Genomic DNA, 17,670 nt, shown 5'->3' with positions numbered 1-17,670 from the left:
TGACATACTGTTTCTCAGAGTAACAGCACTTCCTCTGGGACGTGAGGATGACAGGTGGCCAAACGCTTCATGCCTCCCCTTTGCAAGTTTTCTCAAACACCCAGATGTGGAATAAATAGGCAAATAAAGCTTCAGTACCTCAAAGGAACATGTCACTCCAAAGAATCTCCCATTTGAAGAATTAATTTTCAAAGTTAAAAAAAACATAAAATCATCATCAGGCTTTTTTTCTGCAAGTTTTGTAAAACCTGCAGGCCCCCTTTGAACACGGGGCTTTTTAAGTGTGTCTGATACCACCCATTCATTAGCTGTTAAGCAGATAGAATCTGTGTCCTACTGTGTGTAGGATTCGATATCCGAAAACACTAGATAAATATTTTTTAAAAGATAAATTCTTAGTGGGCACAAAAGCTAGCAATTACTTTAACAATGTGAGTTATTTGATTTGATTGACATCAAATTTGACATTTCAACAGCTAAGCATGCAAGGTTTCTTGTTTAGCTCAGGGGATGTATTGAAACTTGTAGTACCACTTCAGAGACAGGAAGAATGGGGTTCAAAATCATAAAACATAAGCTTAATAAGTCAAGGACCAGCACCTATCACCTTCTGATAATGTGTCCAATGCTTCAGTGCCAGGGAAATACTAAGGACTCCCAGAGGTCATGGTGAAGCCAAGATCCAGAGAGCCAGAGGCCTTTCTAATGGGGACGAGGATAACAAGCTCCACTTGCCTGCCAGGCAACAGCAGTTCCCCTGTCTGTGCTGGTCCAGGGTGGTTTTGGAGGATGTCTGCCCTCCCAGATTTTTTAGTCCTTTGTTCCCACCCACTTCATTTCAGGTGCTTCTCCATTTTCTTCAGGGGCTTCCTGGAATCAGCTGGGCTCTGGTCTCCAGGGTTCCTGTAGGATTTGTCCAGGATGAGCAAGGCCTCTTTTATGTAGTTCTGCACAGCAGACACAGTGGCACAGATGGCCTGGCTGCCAAACCCGTTGGGTAATCAGGCTGAAGTGTGACAAGCAGTTCTAAATGTTGGCTTCCAAGACTAGGGCAGGCAGGTTGTTCCCGTTGGGTGTTTGATCTTGGTTGAGAAGGTCCGTGAATTCTCTACGCATGTGCTGTGCAGCCAGCACCATGTTCTTCCTCGCTGCCATCTCATCTGTTCTCCCAGGTGAAGTCCGATCAGACACCGGTTTACTGGGAAACTCTGCTTCACAGACACACGCAAAGTCCTGAGCCAAACGAATGGCTTCCCCTTCTACTAAGGACATCAGGAGGGACACATGTGTAGTCTCAGTCTCCAGGCTGGAAGATTCAGCCTCATCTTGTCCAACTTCTCCTGCCAGGACCGGCCTCCATTTTTAGATTTGGCTCTTCCAAGAACACCTCCTAGTAATGAGGCAGTTAAGCACTCAGGTCAGCACAATCGCCTCTGGACTTTAGCAACTGTCACTTTGTATCTAGAGGTGGAGCTCAGGATGGACAATCTTCCAGGGACAGAGCAGAAGACCTCACTGGGGTCCATCACAATGGCCACCAGCTCCTTCTGACAGAAGAGACTCAAGGGGTTCTCGGTCATGGAGATGGGGCCTTTGTGAATAAGTGTCGTCATGCAGAAGCAGATGCGGCTCATTCACGATCTGCACCTCCTCGATCTGCTGACCCCTGTCTTGAAGGCCCAGGTTCTCCACCAGGCCTGCGTGGTGTCCAGAGGTCCAGAGTGTGTGTGGGGGGGAGCAGCAGGTCTGAGAGGGGGTAGCCATCCCTGTGCTGTTCACAGCACCACAGTCCAGCCTGGAGATATGGGGAGCAGGCCAGCCAGGTACTCATGGTGCAAGGGCAAGCCAGCCCTCTCCTGGCTCTGGCAACTGGGCCAGGCCTGTGCCAGGCTGCCAGTGGGCACTGCTGGTGAAGGGGTTTGATGGCAGTGGCACATACTTCTCCCACATGCAAGTAGAGGTCTGCGGATTGAGAGTAAGTCAACTGCCGGTGGGGAGGTGAAAAGTAGAGTGGTGGCTGGTATTCGGTGACTCCAGTATGGGAGAGGGGAGGCTGTAGAGATGCAGCCTGGCCCAGGAGAGGTGGGGTAGATGTGGGTTCCCATTGCTGCTCCGTCTTGGTGATCCAGCGGAGGTGAGCCCTCAAAGCCCGATGGGGAAAGTCAGGGCTCTCCAATGCCCGAGGCGTTCTCAGGTACCAAGGGTGAGCTCCAGGCATGGGAGAAAGCCCACACATGTTCTCACTGCCGAGCGAAAAAAAGCTCAATTCTTTAATTCTTAAACCTGTGGTTTCCTAAAAGCATGTTCAATTGCTCTACTTCTTGGCTGACCATAGCTTCATGTGGCTAAGGACAGACTCTAGAACCAGACACTTGGGGTTCAAATCCCAGTTTCCCAACTTATTATTTGTGTGGACTCAAAAAAGTTACCTAACCTCTCTGCTTCACTCCCTTCATTTATAAATCAGGGATAATAATAAAACCTCTCTGGGAGAGCTACACGTGATTAACACGTGATTTAAAGTTCTTAACACAGTGACTGGCACATAGCACACGTTCACTCCATTTTAGTTCTGATGAACCCGCTGTGATCCGAGGTCCTCCATGGGCCCCCACTTTGCCTGTTAAAAGCTGAGCCTCAAATGTTAGGTACCTTGCTCAAGGGCACACTCAAGAAAATGGTGAAGTCAGTTTTCAAACAAATCTCCAGGAATCTGTCTTGCCCCTCTGTGCAGGCCATCCCCTCTGCAGAGCATATGAATGGATGGTTCTCAGGAATGTGCAGGCCTTGCTCTGGCTTCTCTCCTTCAGCCAGGCCTGACTCGAAGCAGTTGTGAAGAGGACTGTATTCAAATGAGCTAATGACAGAGCATGACTGACACGTTTCTGGGACTTGTCCCCCTGTGTGGCTTTCATTCCATAACGTGGAAGCCCACATGCCTCTCTGGTCAGCCAGGTGCCTGTCTCCCAGGTGGGCCCACCCTGGGTAAGAGGCCAACATAAATAAAAGCAGGGTCCACCACAGCACTTCATGGATCGTTCTGTTGAGGTGCCCAGCCCTGCGGTCAGGGAACATTTTTGTTCATTTACTTGGTAATATAAATTAAAGGTACAGGTAAGTGTTCATGTAGAGATTTTTTTAATCTAAAGGCTATCAGTGGCATGGCAGAGTAGGTAAACACAGCTCTCTTTCTCACATAACCACATCAAAATTACAACTAAACCATAGAGCAACCATCATTCAGAACCATCAGAAATTGAGTTGAATGGAGTTCCACAACTATAGAATTAAATAAGAAACCACATCAAGACTGGTAGAAGGGGTGGAAATGCACAATGGGCTGGTCTCACTTCCGCTGTGGCAGATAAATATTAGGAGGGATATCTCAGGAGTGTGTGGTCCCAGCCCCACACCAGGACCCCCATCCTAGGGTTCCCATGTTGGGAAGATGAATCGCCATAATTGCTGGCTGTAAAGACCAGCGGGAATCGGGGCTGTGGAAAGCAGACACTTCAGGATTCCCAGGCAGTTTCTCTTAAAAGGCTCACACACAGACTCTATATTAGACTCATTCCCTCTGAGCTCTAGTACAGAGGAGCAGATTTAAAGGCATCGGAGACATATGGGGAGGAAATGAACTGTCTACTATCAGGGAAAGAGCTGTGGGGCAGCTTTCTCCTAGACAGAAAAATTGGCAGAGGCCATTGTTCCTTTTCTGGAGCCTCCTCCTACAGAGCCAGCAGGTGTGTGCCATATCTGAAACTCTATCAACCTGACTCATACTGTTTGCTGCACCCTGATGATTCTCTGAGACCCTTCCCTGCCCAACTTTCAGGCCCACCCAAGCTGTTTCAAGTGGCTTTTCCATATGAACATCTTGTCTTGGCCCATGCTTTGAATTTTCCTATATTTTCTCAAACAAGCAGTATCTGGCTTCAGTGAGCCCCATACCTCTCACTAAGTTGTCCCAGGCCCAGAACTAGCAGCAGCCAGCCTTGGTTCACAGCTTGGCATCCTCTGGACACCTCCAAGCCCAGCACAAGTAGCAGCCATCTGCAGATCACTTTGTAGCTAATGCTGTGTGATTCCAGATGGAACACAGGCAGTGGCTGAACTTGGACATGCCAACAGCGATCAAGGCTCGACTATAACAGGAGGGTATACACAGCCCACACAGTGAGTGCACCTTGAGTACCCAAACTGGGTAATAGGGGAGGCTGTGTCACTGAATCTTATAGGATACTTGCTATATTAGGCCACTCTATCGAGCCTGGGAGATGTAGTGGCTCTACCCAACACATAAAAACAAACACAGGGAGGCTTCCAAAATGAGGAGAAAAAGAAACATAGCCAAAATGGAAGAACATAACTAAACTCCAGAAAAAAAAAACTAAACAAAATGGAGAAAAGCAATCTATTAGATGCATAGTTCAAAATACTGGTTATAAGGATGCTCAAGGAACATAGTGATGACTTCAGCAGGATAAAAAAAATACAGTCAGAAATACAGAATACATTAATTGAAATTAAGAACAATTTACAGGAAGTCAACAGTAGAGTCGATGAAACTAAGAATCAAATCAGTGATTTGGAACATAAGGAAGCAAAGCACAACCAATCAGAACAACAACAAGGAAAAAGAATCCAAACCAATGAGGATATTGTAAGGAGTCTCTGGAAAAATTTCATGCACATAAACATTTGTTTCATAAGGATGCCAAAAGGAGAAGAGAAAGAACAAGATATTGGAAACCTATTTGAAAAAGTAATGAGAGAAAACTTCCCTAATTTAGTGAAAGAAATAGAAGTGCAAGTCAAGCGAACACAGAGAATCCTAAATGAGATGGACCCTAAGAGGCCCACTCCAAGATACATTATAATTAAAATACTAAAGTTAAAATACAAAGAGAGAATCTTAAAAGCAGCAAGAGAAAAGCAGTTGGTTACCTATAAGGGATCCTCCATAAGACTATCTACTGATTTCTCAAAAGAAACTTTGCAGGCTAGAAGGGGTTCATAAGAAATATTCAAAGTCATGAAAAGCAAGGACCTACAGCCAAGATTGCTCTACCCAGCAAAGCTATCATCTAGAATTGAAGGACAGATAAAGAGTTTCCCACAAAAGAAAAACTAAAGGAGTTCATCACCAAATCAATATTATATGAAATGTTAAAGCATATTCTTGAAGAAGGTGAAAAATATGAACAATAAAATGGCAATAAATATATGAAAACAAACTAAGCAAACAAGCAAAACAGAAACAGAATCGTAGATACAGAGAACATTTTGATGGCCAAACGGGAGGGGTGTCAGGTGTATGGGTGGAAGAGGTGAAGGGATTGAGAAGTACAAATTGGTAGTTACAGAATGGTTATGGGATGTGAAGTACAGCATAGGGATGAGAGAAGCCAAACAACACATATGCATGACCCATGGACATGGACAATGGTGGGGGAATTAGTTGAGGGAGTTGGGGGTGCTGGGTAAGGCAGACAAAAGGGAAAATTTGGGACAACTGCAACAGCATAAACAATAAAATATAATTTAAAAAGTAAAATAGAGGACATCAATGGACCACACCAGTGATTTAATAATGGTAAATTATACACAAATGCAAAAGGCTCAATGAATTTGAATCACTGATCTGTAAAAATAGGTTCAGTTACTAGAATGTTTATTTAGCACTCTTAGCTAAAGTTTTTAATAGCAGACGTGGTTACCTAAAATGAGGATAGATAAATCAATTTATAAACTTAGATATAAAGTACAGGTTTGTGTCTATATCAGCACTTTGACAAAGTATGGTCTATGAAACAAGCAACTACAAAATGCTCCCTTTAAAAAAGAATTTGGGGTCAAACGAGTTTGGGAAATGCAGCAACTCTAGCCTCTCCCAGGACAGGATTACTGCACACAGCCTCATGGTAAAACAACACACTTCAGTGTTAAAGTCAGTGTTTTCCAAACATTTATGATCAGGGCACACCCTCTATGGCCCCTTTATTTTAAAAAGGAAAACACTCTAATGGCATACCAAATTAATATTCTTTTAAAAATTTATTTTTTGAAATGTTGGTCAATATGATTTAAGAATAGCCAGTTGATTTGCTCAGTGGCCATAGAAATATATTTAATCTAACCTTAGTTTGTTGTGCTAATGAGTCAATTTGGCCTTCAAGCTCAGCTGGGTAGTCATCCCTCTACCAAAAAAAAGCCAGTTCCAAGATTAACATCAGGAGGATGGTAGCACCTGTGATTCCTTCCTCTCAGTAGAACCTTTATGATTCGGTCAGTGGTCCAGAGTGGGTGGAAATCTGGTCAGAGATCAGTTCTCACAGAGAACAAAACCCATAGCCACACAGAAAAATTGACTTTCTCATTCCAAAACCGAGAAGAACCCCCAATCACTAAATTCACTCATTGCTGCACTGTGAGGTCAGTGGTTTTAAAATTATCCTGAAAATGACTGATGACTATTGGGAATATTGTAACAGCTAATGTAGGGGGGCATTTTCCATATTAGAGACATTCAGTTTCTACAATATATTTCTACAATTACAATTAAGGCTCTGGGGTCAACGTAGGGGACAGAGTCCAGGGGTTGGGGCACTTTCAAGTTAGGATCACTAAATTGCCAGGAGGACTTCCTTCCATGCCAGAGAAACAGCATGAGGAAGAAGTGATGATGAGAGAGCCTCAATGCATGTGCTTGCTCATGCTCCTGAAGTTCAAGAGCAGGTATTGTTACCTCATGAGGTAGTATTACTTTGATGATGTTTGCCAGTTACAAAACCTTACTTTTTCACACATTTATTGACATTTACCTGGAAAGCAATGAGGTATCACTGCAGGAAGATTGGAGGTGAACACTGGTGAACATTCAAATTTATAAAATATTTTCACATACATCATATTATGTGCTCATCACCATAATTTTAGGAGGTAGGTAAGATAAGTATGGTTATTGCTCTTCTATTCTGGAAGAAGAAACCAAACCTTCCTCCATGAGGTGTAGTGACCCTAAGTCACTGTGAGATTTGCTAGGAGAGCTAGGCCAGGAGCCTGAGCAATTAAGATGCCAAACATAATGCTTCTTTTTTTTTTTTTTTAGTTCTAAGGCTTCAACTAACATGCTGTGGTCATAACTTTTTATGCAAGGTAAGGAAGGGGGAAGTAGAAAATAAAAGGCTTAAACTACAAAATCCCAAGCTAGGAGCCATATGAGAAAGCAGATCCAGCAACGACAAAGTGAAAACTCACCCATGAGTTTCTAGAAGGAAATGTGAGTTGCCTCTAACTGATCTTGTCACAGCTCAGTTATAGGTATCTATCTGGACAGAGCAGCCCATTAGATGGAGAATAATATCAGATGTTTCATTCCTCTAATAGCAAAGGAAATCTATGGTTATAATTGCTAAAGTGTAAAATAACAGGTTGTGTACACTTAGGGGATTATAGTTATTTTGTCATAAAATAATAGAGGAGGTATTAAGTTATTAAATAATAGAGGCAACATTAAGTTATTAAATGTCTTCTATTACATCAGTATGTACAAAAATGTCAGGTAGCTCTCCATTTCTAAGAGCATTTTACTTCTAGAATTATAGAATTTAGGAATATAAAAGTACTTATTTATAAAAATTGATAGTACACACAAAAACTCTCATCCTTGGAAGTATTTTCAAAATAAAAATGTATAGTGGTTTACCCAAGGCTTATTGTGGCTCTTCGAGACAGAAGATTGTTTGAACAGATGTCTGATGCTTCACAATTTTATGATCCATAATCAAATGATATAGTACAAGACACAGCAATAGGAGTACTTTTAAGGGTCGAAGATGATACCCATGCTTCTACTAGTAAATCTACATGCTATCCTTTGCAATAAGAAAATTGACATCAAAGACTATCCATCATTGATGTTAAAGAACATGCAAGTTCTTTAAGCAGTTTTCAGATGTTAATATACTAACTAACATACGATGATACAATGGGTTAAATTGTGGGGGCCTATTACCTTCCGAAGCAGCCATGGCACTTGCCCTCCCTCTCAATGTAGTTCCATAGGCCGATTGACTGTCCATTCAGGAAAGCCTCTCCCATGCAGCCTTTGAAATGAGTAACCTTCACAGCAGGAGACTTCTAATATAGATGAACAAAGAAACATAACTCACATATATTTGGTGAAGAGGAATAAATTTTCTAAATACATGAAAGCTTATATCTAACAGATTCAAATTTTGAGAAAACATAAAAAAAAAAAAAGCCAGTTTGTAATCACTGGATTTCCTTCCAATTATGAACTGGAATACTAGAATGAGTGACAAGTGGATGGGATCTTCAAGATCATCTCATGCACTAGGGTTGCTGGAAAGAAACCTCCTTTACAAAGAGGGACCCAAAATAAACTGAAATTACCTCGTGGAGTGTAGGCCCCTTGTAGTACAGGCTCCCCCTGCTAGGTGAGTGTTCCAGGAACCCACCCGTATCAGTGTATCAGCTGGCATAGTGGTGAGAGGCTGCATTTGGCTGCAGCGAATTTTTTTGAAGACTCTCTCATTGTGTTTGCCCATTTCGTGATGGATGATTTGCGAGCACACCTGCCCACACTGCGCTGGGTATTCAGCAGTTTTGACCCAAAATGGCAGGACCCCCATGCCCCACCCTCTCTATTCACCTGATCTCACCCCAGGCAACTTTTTTTTGTTTCTCTTGATGGAAAAAGTCTCCAAAGGGAAATGTTTTGCCAATATGGAAAAGGTGAAATAAAAAATGGCAGAAACGCTAAAAGTCATCAAAATCGCTGAGTTCAAACACTGTTTTAAGCAGTGGCAAAAATGTCTTGATAGGTGTATTGCATCAAATGGAGAGCACTTTGAAGGTAACTGAACTTTAAACATGTAAGAATACATGCATAATTTTTTAATAAATAATTTCTGGGGTGTGGGGGTCCCCGTCACTGAGCTGAGAAACAGAGCCCCAGAGAATGTGGTCAGTGGTGACAGGCTGGCTGGCACAGACCCTCACGTGAGAGCACACACCGAGTGACGTGACTCCTAGTGTTTGGGTGAGAGGGCAGCTGGCATGTTGTAATAGACACAATGGGCCCTTCTACTGCACTAATTAGTACAAGCCTACCACTAAGCATTACAGAAGAGATAATGGGACTTCAGAGATCTTAATGTGAAATACTGAGTTTCTTGTTTCATCATTGGAAGAGACACCCAAATGACAAAGCAAACCATGGACTCCTTTTCCATTTATGCCACTTATTACGCATGTCCCTTTACCCTGCAAAGTCAGTCCAATTCTGCAGATGAACTGTCATCAAGCAAAATAAGAGAAGCAAAAACCGTCATCTGCCTAGGATATAGTCAATAATTTAATTATACTAGTTTTTGAAATATATTTGACATATAACATTGTTTAAATGTAAATATTAAGTTTTTACACAGGTAAAATCAGCCAATCAGTCGTGTTCAGATGAACGTTCATAATGTTACCTTGACTTGTCCTCCGAGCCCCCCAACAAACATTAGTGTTGAGTTGTTTATGTCCAGGACGTTAGCAGACCCTAAGGATTTACTTGTTTTCGGCGCTGGCTTCTGAGTTGCACTCATTTCCTTCACAGTCACTGAACCACTGTTTCCGAATCTAAAGGTCATAAAGAATGGCAAAAAGAACACTTCCGGAGCCGCAAGTCGGCCCACACACGGACACACGCATCTCGCGCGCAGCCTCCTCCGCCTGCTCCTCCCCTCGTCCACTGCCACTGCCCCCGCCCCCCCCCCCCCCAGTCCCGGCTCCCTGCTTCCCCTCTCTTCCAACCCCACTCTATTTTAGTCTCCAAATCTGTAAAGCAGTTCTTTTAAAATGTAAATTTCATCATGGATAATGAGTTAAACCATATTCAAAACTGTTTACTGCTTTTCGTATGACCTATTTTTATTGCTAGCAAAGCAAAAGATAAAAATTCATAAAAACATACCAACAACAAGCCATGTTACAGAAAAGTAAAAAAAAAAAAAACATCTAGAACTACTTAGGAGTAGTTATTTTCAGAGAGAGGCTTTGCAAGGGTAAATTTTAAGAAAACACGCTCCCCCCTGTACCTGGTCTCCTGCCTTCCGAGCCACCCAGTGCAGCCACAGGGAATTCCTCCCTCGCTGCGTTTACTGCCCTTCTCTGGGTGGCCACTCAGACTCACACCTGCCATTCTAACGGTTACTGAAGCTTTTAACTTTTCTCTTCTTTCATTGTTGGTTTTGGTAACGATGTTAATTTCTTCTGTGATAAGAAAAACCCTATTTCTAAGCATTTTTTTCATTTTAATCTACCGTCCTAGGAGTTTCAGACTATTACATGATGTTACAAACATGTAATTACTTATAAGATAAGGTTTAAAAAAGAGAGACAATGGAAGAGAACTTTTCCTACTACCTGGTTATGTAGATACTGTGCCATCGGTTGTCATCAATCGGGAAGTCTGGAAATTCCAACCGTGCAGGCCCGGAGCCCACATCCCAGAGGAAGGCCACCTTCCCTCGCCGCATCTCCACCGCCAGGAAGTCAGGCTGGGGTGCAGGGGCATGAGTTGGCGTGAGTGTGCAGGCCAGACTGCTTGCATGACTACTATAACAACTCAAATACAGAGTTCCTACAGCGTTTTTTTCTATTTGTTAGAAAAATCAATAATCAAAAATCTATCTTCTTTTGTCTTTAACCCCATGCCCCCACTTGCCCCAGAACTGGAGTGTGACAGGGGACTAAGGGCAGCAGCCACCCTTGGCCATTAGTGCCCCACTGCCCTTGCCCTCTGCAATGCCTCCATAAAAATCCCTGGGGAAACTCATTGTGGGAGGATCACTGCAGTCTTCAGGGAGCGTGAGGGATGGTGCTGCACCTGTGGTGGCCCAGTCTGAGAAAGCCATAAATGAATGTGAACTACGCAGTGACAGAGCCATGAAATCCCTCATCAGAGGTTGCACGTGGTTTGTCCCTTTGCTCCTAGAGACATTTCCGGTAATATCTGTGTTTGTCAGTATTTTCGGCCCTAACACAGACAAGGCTTCCAACCCCTTCCCACCGGCACAGCCAACGCTGCCCATGGCCTTCCACAGGGGACTAGCCCGCCAGGTACCACTGGAATCTGGTTGGGTGGGAGATCCTGGGTGAAGCTGCACCGCTGTGACAGGCCTTCGGGTGCTCGCCTCCACTCCTGGTGACAGCCACCAAGGTCGACTTTACAGACCCAAAGCTAAACTCAGCGGCTTCAGAGGTCACCAAAGGCATTACAAAAAGTTGGTTGAAGCCACAGCTTGAGGTTAAGATAGCAGAGGGAGACATATTTCCTGCCTCAATGCCACTTTCCTGTCACAGGTATTGAATTTTGTAATTTGTTTATTTTTAAGCTGATGCTACTGGTTTAGTAAAAGGTTAGTTCCTTTAGAAGAATGAATGACTTCACCAAGACCCTATTGTTTTTTTCATCAACAAAGTGTCAATTGAGAAAACACATGCATTGACGAGAGAGTCGCTGTCACTCTGCGGGTCTGCACTCACGCTGGTGCTGCTGCCGAGGTAGAAGAGGAGGTTGTCGGGCTCGCTGGTCTTCACATTTAGCGTTATGGTGTTATAGTTAGTCGGAGAGATTGGAGGCTGGTACGCCCGGACACAATCTCTGTCTGCAGACACGGCAACTTTAATCTGTACAGGGAAGGAAAGCGTCCCACTCATTTGGTGACACACTGGCAGTGCGCCAGGAGTTCCTTAGTGCTCTCTCAAGACAGGTGCTCGCTGTTAGGCTGCGTTCCTCTCTGATGACACATAATGCTTCATAAAGTGAGAAATCAGATGGTGATTAAAATCATTTTAGTTGGTAAAGTACTTAAATATGAAAAAGTCAGTCTTGGGGTTTTAAAAATTATTTTCTGTAGAAAACTGTCTCTGTTGTGTGAGATTTAATTTTTTAAAGACAAGAAGCCTATCCAGATCACCTTGGAATGTTTAGACCTGACACAGCATGGATATTTGATGATCATCTATCAAGCAAATGGAGGGGTGATCTATTTATTCTTTCAGCAAATATTTATAAGGCAAACATTACACTGCTAAATATTTCTCTAACTAATTATTTGCATATACAGCTTATACTAATATTAAAGAGTTTAGATTTGTGTCAACCAGAGTATTGGGGCCATCTGTTGGGCTTACATTTATTTGAGCACTATAACTAAAACAGATGGAGCTCATGGAGACCTTCAGCCCTTTGCAACAGGGAAGTCACTGGTATGGAGATGGGGCATCTAAGAGCTCGGGACTCCTTTATATTGGCCGGAAAACTTTAGGTGGATAAACATGAGGCCGGAGGTCACATTCATCTTCTGTAAGTCCCTAGTAGCAGGACAGTTGCATATTTTCTCGAATGTCTTATTTCCCTGACACACCACTCCTTAAGAGCCAATGCCATGTACTGTGGATGGGATGGCTACAAAACGTTTTCTCAAGTTTGTGCTTCTCTGGGTGTCAAGAGTTTTATGCATTTAATGACCTGAATATGTGCAGCATTTCCATACACATAGATTGTTATGCCCGACTCCTAGAGGATGAGGCCCAAACTGTACAAACACTCTGAAGAATACTTGGATTATTAAAACCAACTTGGTAAAATGATGGAAATGACCCCATCTGCCACCAACGAAACACAGAATGAGGTTAATGCTCAGACAACTATTAGCTAGTAGTTAAGAATGTATAAAGCTAGACTGTAACTACAAACCTCCATAAAGACATGGAGATCTCTTTGCTAACAACATTTTGAAACATACATAAATGCAGAAATCAAAGAAAATGAGACTAAGTAAATACACTGAGGACAGGCGGTGAGGAATCTGGGATTATTGAGACTAGTCAGCAGACATTCTTGGGGACCCAGTGCGACAGAAGGCCATTTCTACAGGAATCCTCTTGGACGTGGGGTTTCCGAGAGCCTCAGCCAGTGGGGGACAGCAACGGGGCCCCACACTCACAGAAGCTGCTTGTTTCCGGGCCTGGCTGATCAGCAGTTTAATTTCTGACAGGTTTCTGCTCAGGTTCTCTTCTAACATCTTCAAAGGCTTCAACCGATCAAATAAAAGATTGGCTTGTGTTTCCACATCTTTAACTTTTCTGCCAGCTAACAGACCTAACAAAGACAAGGTGGCAAGAAAGTTGGTGGGGTTTGGGTGAAGGACACAAGAGAAATGAACTTGTCATTACTAATGTGCTAGATAAAATAGAATATCCTAATTATGAAATCCTTGAAACTTTGGTACATATGTAAAAAAAATGTACTAGCACTGTGCATTACCAAAGGCCCCTCCCTTTCTTTAACGTGCAAATCCAGATGTTAGTGCATTTCTGTGTTTTTTGAAGGGGGGAATGCTGTCTGTGACCGGGGCACCACTGTGTGCTTGGCAAGCTCAAAATCCCACAATGTAGACTTTCCTAATTGGAAGGGTGATCATGACATACTGGTCATTGAGGAATCCCATAGGAGTTTGTTTGTTTCTCGGAATGTGGCATTGACCCTTGACAGGTCTGTCGATGTGTTCAACAGCTTCTGACTGAGGCCCACAACGTTCTTTAGGGTGCTCACAGCGCTCTGATTGGCAGACAGGGCCACCTCTGTGATTTTGGTTCCTTTGTCTCTGACACCTGAAATAAATTGATACGCAAGCACGCACGCCATAAAATGAGGCTTCTTTCTCAAGGCAATATTAAGGCTGCTCATCACATGCTCTACTGCTCCCTTTTCAAGATAAATGAAATAATTTTGGTCAAAGTTCACTGTCTTGAAATGTGATTTCAAACCACACAAGACGACAAAAGCAGCTGCTAATTGTTATGGCCAGGATCTTATATATTAAAAAGCTACACTTTAATTCCGAAGATGGAGGCGTACATGGTAACACTGTGCCTCCTCACACAACCAAGTTTAAAGACAACAAAATTTCAGTAACAAAAACGCAACCAAAACATAGAAAATTGAACTATACAACAACAACAACGAACCATTCAGCCAGATCGGTAGGTAAGAGGGGCAGAGTCAGCGACTGGTGGAGCAGGGTCACGCAGGAAAAGGTGGCCAGCCAACCCAGGCACGTAGGTGGCAGTTGGCAGATCCCAGGTGCGGGGTGGCAATGGGCGGACCCAGTGAGGGTGCAAGGCAGATGGCTGACTGCAGTCACATATTCAAACTCAGATAAACCAGGCAAAGGAGTGAGCAGTGAGACAGACCAAGCAAACCAGGGCCCCAGTGATGGGAATTGAAGCCTAAAATCACCAATTGGAGTAACTTTCGGGATTGAGGTGCCAGGAGAGGCTCCCAGGCTCATGGAGACTTTGTTGGAGAGACCCACAGGGTCCTGGAAGGTGCACAGGCCCACATACCTGGGAGCCAGGACCAGGGAGGCCCAGTTTGCTTACAGGAAGCAGCAGAGGGGACCGAGAAAGTGGAACAAACGCCATTGCCCCTCTCTGACCCCACCCCTACATACAGTGTCACAACCCCAGTGACTGGGTCGCCCTACCCTGGTGAACACCCAAGGCTCTGCCCCTCATACGTAATAGGAGCAAACAGACCAAAACATTATGGCTCAAGAAGTACAGCTCAAAGCCCCAGAGCCAATACTTCTAAGCCACCAAGAGATAGCCAACCTATCACATGCACAATTCAAAACACTGGTGATCATGATGCTCACAGAACTGGATGATTTTACTCACAAATTAGAGGAACGAAGAAGGCTAAACTAATTGAAATGAAGGGAAATGCACAGGAAACCAATAGTGATGGAAAGGAAACTGGGACACAAGAGAGTGAACCAGAAGGAAGACAAAAATGATCAAACAGAAAAGAGTGAAGAAACAAGAATTCAAAAAAATGAGGAGAGGCTTAGGAACCTCCAGGACATCTTTAAACATTACAACATGCAAATTATAGGGGTACCAGAAGGGGAAGAGGAAGAGCAACAAGTGGAAAACTTATTTGAACAAATAATAAAAAAGAACTTCCCCAATCTGGCAAAGAAAATAGACTTCCAGGAAATCCAGGAAGCTCAGAGAGTCCCAAGGAAGTTGGACCCAAGAAGAAACACACCAAGGCACATCATCAGTACATTAGCCAAGATTAAAATGAAGGAGAGAATCCTAGAAGCAGCAAGAGATAAGGGCACAGTCACCTACAAAGGAGTTCCCATCAGACTGTGAGCTGATTTCTCAAAAGATACCTTACAGGCAAGAAGGGGCTGGAAAGAAGTATTCCAAGTCATGAAATCCAAAAACCTACATCCAAGATTGCTCTATCCAGCAAAACTTTCATTTAGAATGGAAGGACAGATAAAGTGCTTCTCAGATAAGACCAAATTCAAGGAGTTCATCATCACCAAGCCCTTATTATATGAAATGTTCAAGGGACTTATCTAAGAAAAAGAAGATAAAAAAGATGAACAGTGAAAGGACAGCAAACTCACAGTTATTAACAACCACACCTAAAACAAAAGCAAACTAAGAGGACAGCTAGATCAGGAGCAGAACCATAGAAATGGAGATCACATGGAGGGTTAGCAACAGGGGAGTGGGAGGAGGAGAAGGGGGGAGAAGGTACAGAGAATAAGTAGCATAGATAGTAGGTAGAAAATAGATAGGAGGAGGGTAAGAATAGTATGGGAAATATAGAATCCAAAGAACCTGAGACACGTGGTCATAAACTAAAGGGGGGAATGGTGGGGGAGGGGTGTGCAGGGTGCAGGGGAATGAAAGGGGGGAAATGGGACAACTGGAATAGCATAATCAACAAAATATATTAAAAAGAAAAAATAAATAAATAAAAATCTTTAAAAAGAATAAGAAGCTAAACTTCTTTATTTGTTCTCTTTTCTATCACTCCCTCTTCATATTCATTAAACACATTCTTTAAATCATCCCATGTCAGAAGAAGGTTTGGGAATTTAAATGTGTAGGTGGGATGGACCCTTCCCAGGCTGGAGGAAGTAGTATTTTTTTCTCTCCACCAACGGGCTGCTTTTAGATGTAACACCAGAAACAAGACTAAATAAATGACCGCTTAAGATAAATTAGAATTCAGTGTTTCTAAAAAATCTAGGTGGTACTTTTTTTAAAAAAAGGCACTGGTATTCATTCATTTTGAAAGTTTTTAATCACAAATAGGGCAAACATCAACCCTAGGAGAAGCTGGGTAAAGAGTACACAGCTATTCTTCTTATTCTTTTCACAACTTTTGTGCAAGTTTGAAATTACTTTCAAATAAAAAGTCATTTTAAGTGGTTAGTAAACATACACGATGTGTCTTCAAAAAAGTACAGACAGAAAGAAACATCCAGGTCAGAAACCGTCCCACTGACTTAAGGTAGGAAGTCCAAGGTGCCCAAACCCAGCTCCCCATGGTAATTTGTGTGCTCACAGGGGGAACCAGAGCCAGGGATTTAGAGATATTTGGGCATCTTATAAAGCTTTAAAAAAAATCTTATTGAGAAAAGAAGGTTAATGGAATGTAAATAACATATCAGAGCACAATTCATTTGTATTACATTTTTTAAAAGTTATCCTATTTAAAACTTTATTGAATCCTGTATTTCCAAACCATCCATATTAAAGTGACCTATTTTAGAATGCTTTATTGCCTCATGAAGGAAGATTACCAAGAAAAAATTTTTAAATTTTCTAATTCTAATGAATCTAACACTTTCCCTCAAAGCAAGAACATTCCAGCTTTCTTACTTGCTGACTTCTTTGAATGACACTTCCTTCATTTACAAAATGTGACAAGCCCGTTTTTAAAATCTTTTTTTATTTTTCATTGTATTTTCCCCATTAACATTTACTCCTCTTATACCCCCCTCCCCTCTGCTGCAATTACCATACCCTTGCCCATGTCTGTGAGTCCTTTTTCCTTTTTGCTCCATCCCACCACCCTTAACCCCACCCCCTCCAGAGCTGTCAGCCTGCTCTCCATCTATGACTGTCTCTATTTTGCTTGTTAATTCAGTTTGTTCATTAGATTCCACAAGCCTATTCTAAAGTAAGCAATCAATATGGCAGTACAAAAATTCTGAAAACAATGTGTAATTCTAGTATTGCAGTTTAAGTGTTCTGAATTTATTAAAAAATGGTGATCTTTACTTCCAAATCACATTTTCTTTGCAAGTAAAATCTATCAATCCTGGTCTCATTTCCAGTGAGGGTTCACAATCAGACCTGAGGCAGGGCTTCCTCGTGTTCATGTCTTTGCAATGAGAAGACATTAATTAAATCAGCCCTTTCCCACTTACCTTCAGGAATTGCTCTTAGTCTTAGGAGTGATTCATTGGTCTGTCTAGTAATTTTGCCAGCATTTTCTTGAAATGTGTTTGCTGTATTTTTCAGTCCTCTCAGTTCCAATGTGAGACCTATTTAAAGAGGGAAAAGTATTCCCTTTTAACCTATGCAAGTTTTTTTTTTGTCACTCTGACCCATCTGCAGATTGAGAGCTTTCTATAGAGACCCTCCCCAATACTGAAAGTTTTTCCAGTGACACTTAGCACCCTAATTATAAAAATTGTGTTTTTAGCCCTGGCTGGGGAGGAGGAGGTGATGTTTTCTCCTTCTCTTTCTTCTAAGATATTTTTTTTTTTA

At 42.6% G+C, this 17,670-nt stretch overlaps 1 protein-coding gene and 1 pseudogene across 1 annotated transcript in view; both read right to left on the bottom strand.

Annotated features, from left to right (window-relative positions):
- LAMA1 (laminin subunit alpha 1) overlaps positions 1-17,670 on the bottom strand; it is a 163,357-nt gene that overhangs the window by 24,609 nt on the left and 121,078 nt on the right. Inside the window, exons 42-48 of the mRNA XM_037125856.2 lie at positions 17,328-17,444; positions 13,513-13,695; positions 13,029-13,183; positions 11,563-11,706; positions 10,441-10,574; positions 9,504-9,654; positions 8,018-8,142 (exon numbers count right to left, since the gene is read on the bottom strand). Coding sequence (XP_036981751.2) covers positions 8,018-8,142; positions 9,504-9,654; positions 10,441-10,574; positions 11,563-11,706; positions 13,029-13,183; positions 13,513-13,695; positions 17,328-17,444 — 1,009 coding nt within the window. The remainder of the gene's footprint in view (positions 1-8,017; positions 8,143-9,503; positions 9,655-10,440; positions 10,575-11,562; positions 11,707-13,028; positions 13,184-13,512; positions 13,696-17,327; positions 17,445-17,670) is intronic.
- LOC119034743 (transcription factor AP-2 gamma-like) lies at positions 834-7,849 on the bottom strand (annotated as a pseudogene).

Source organism: Artibeus jamaicensis, unplaced genomic scaffold (genome assembly GCF_021234435.1).
Source record: "Artibeus jamaicensis isolate MK-2021 breed Jamaican fruit bat unplaced genomic scaffold, CSHL_Jam_final contig_354, whole genome shotgun sequence".
In the NCBI taxonomy this organism is placed as follows: Eukaryota; Metazoa; Chordata; class Mammalia; order Chiroptera; family Phyllostomidae; genus Artibeus; species Artibeus jamaicensis.
The sequence above is the reverse complement of the archived record's forward strand: the minus strand, read 5'-3'. Positions and strand labels throughout refer to the sequence as shown.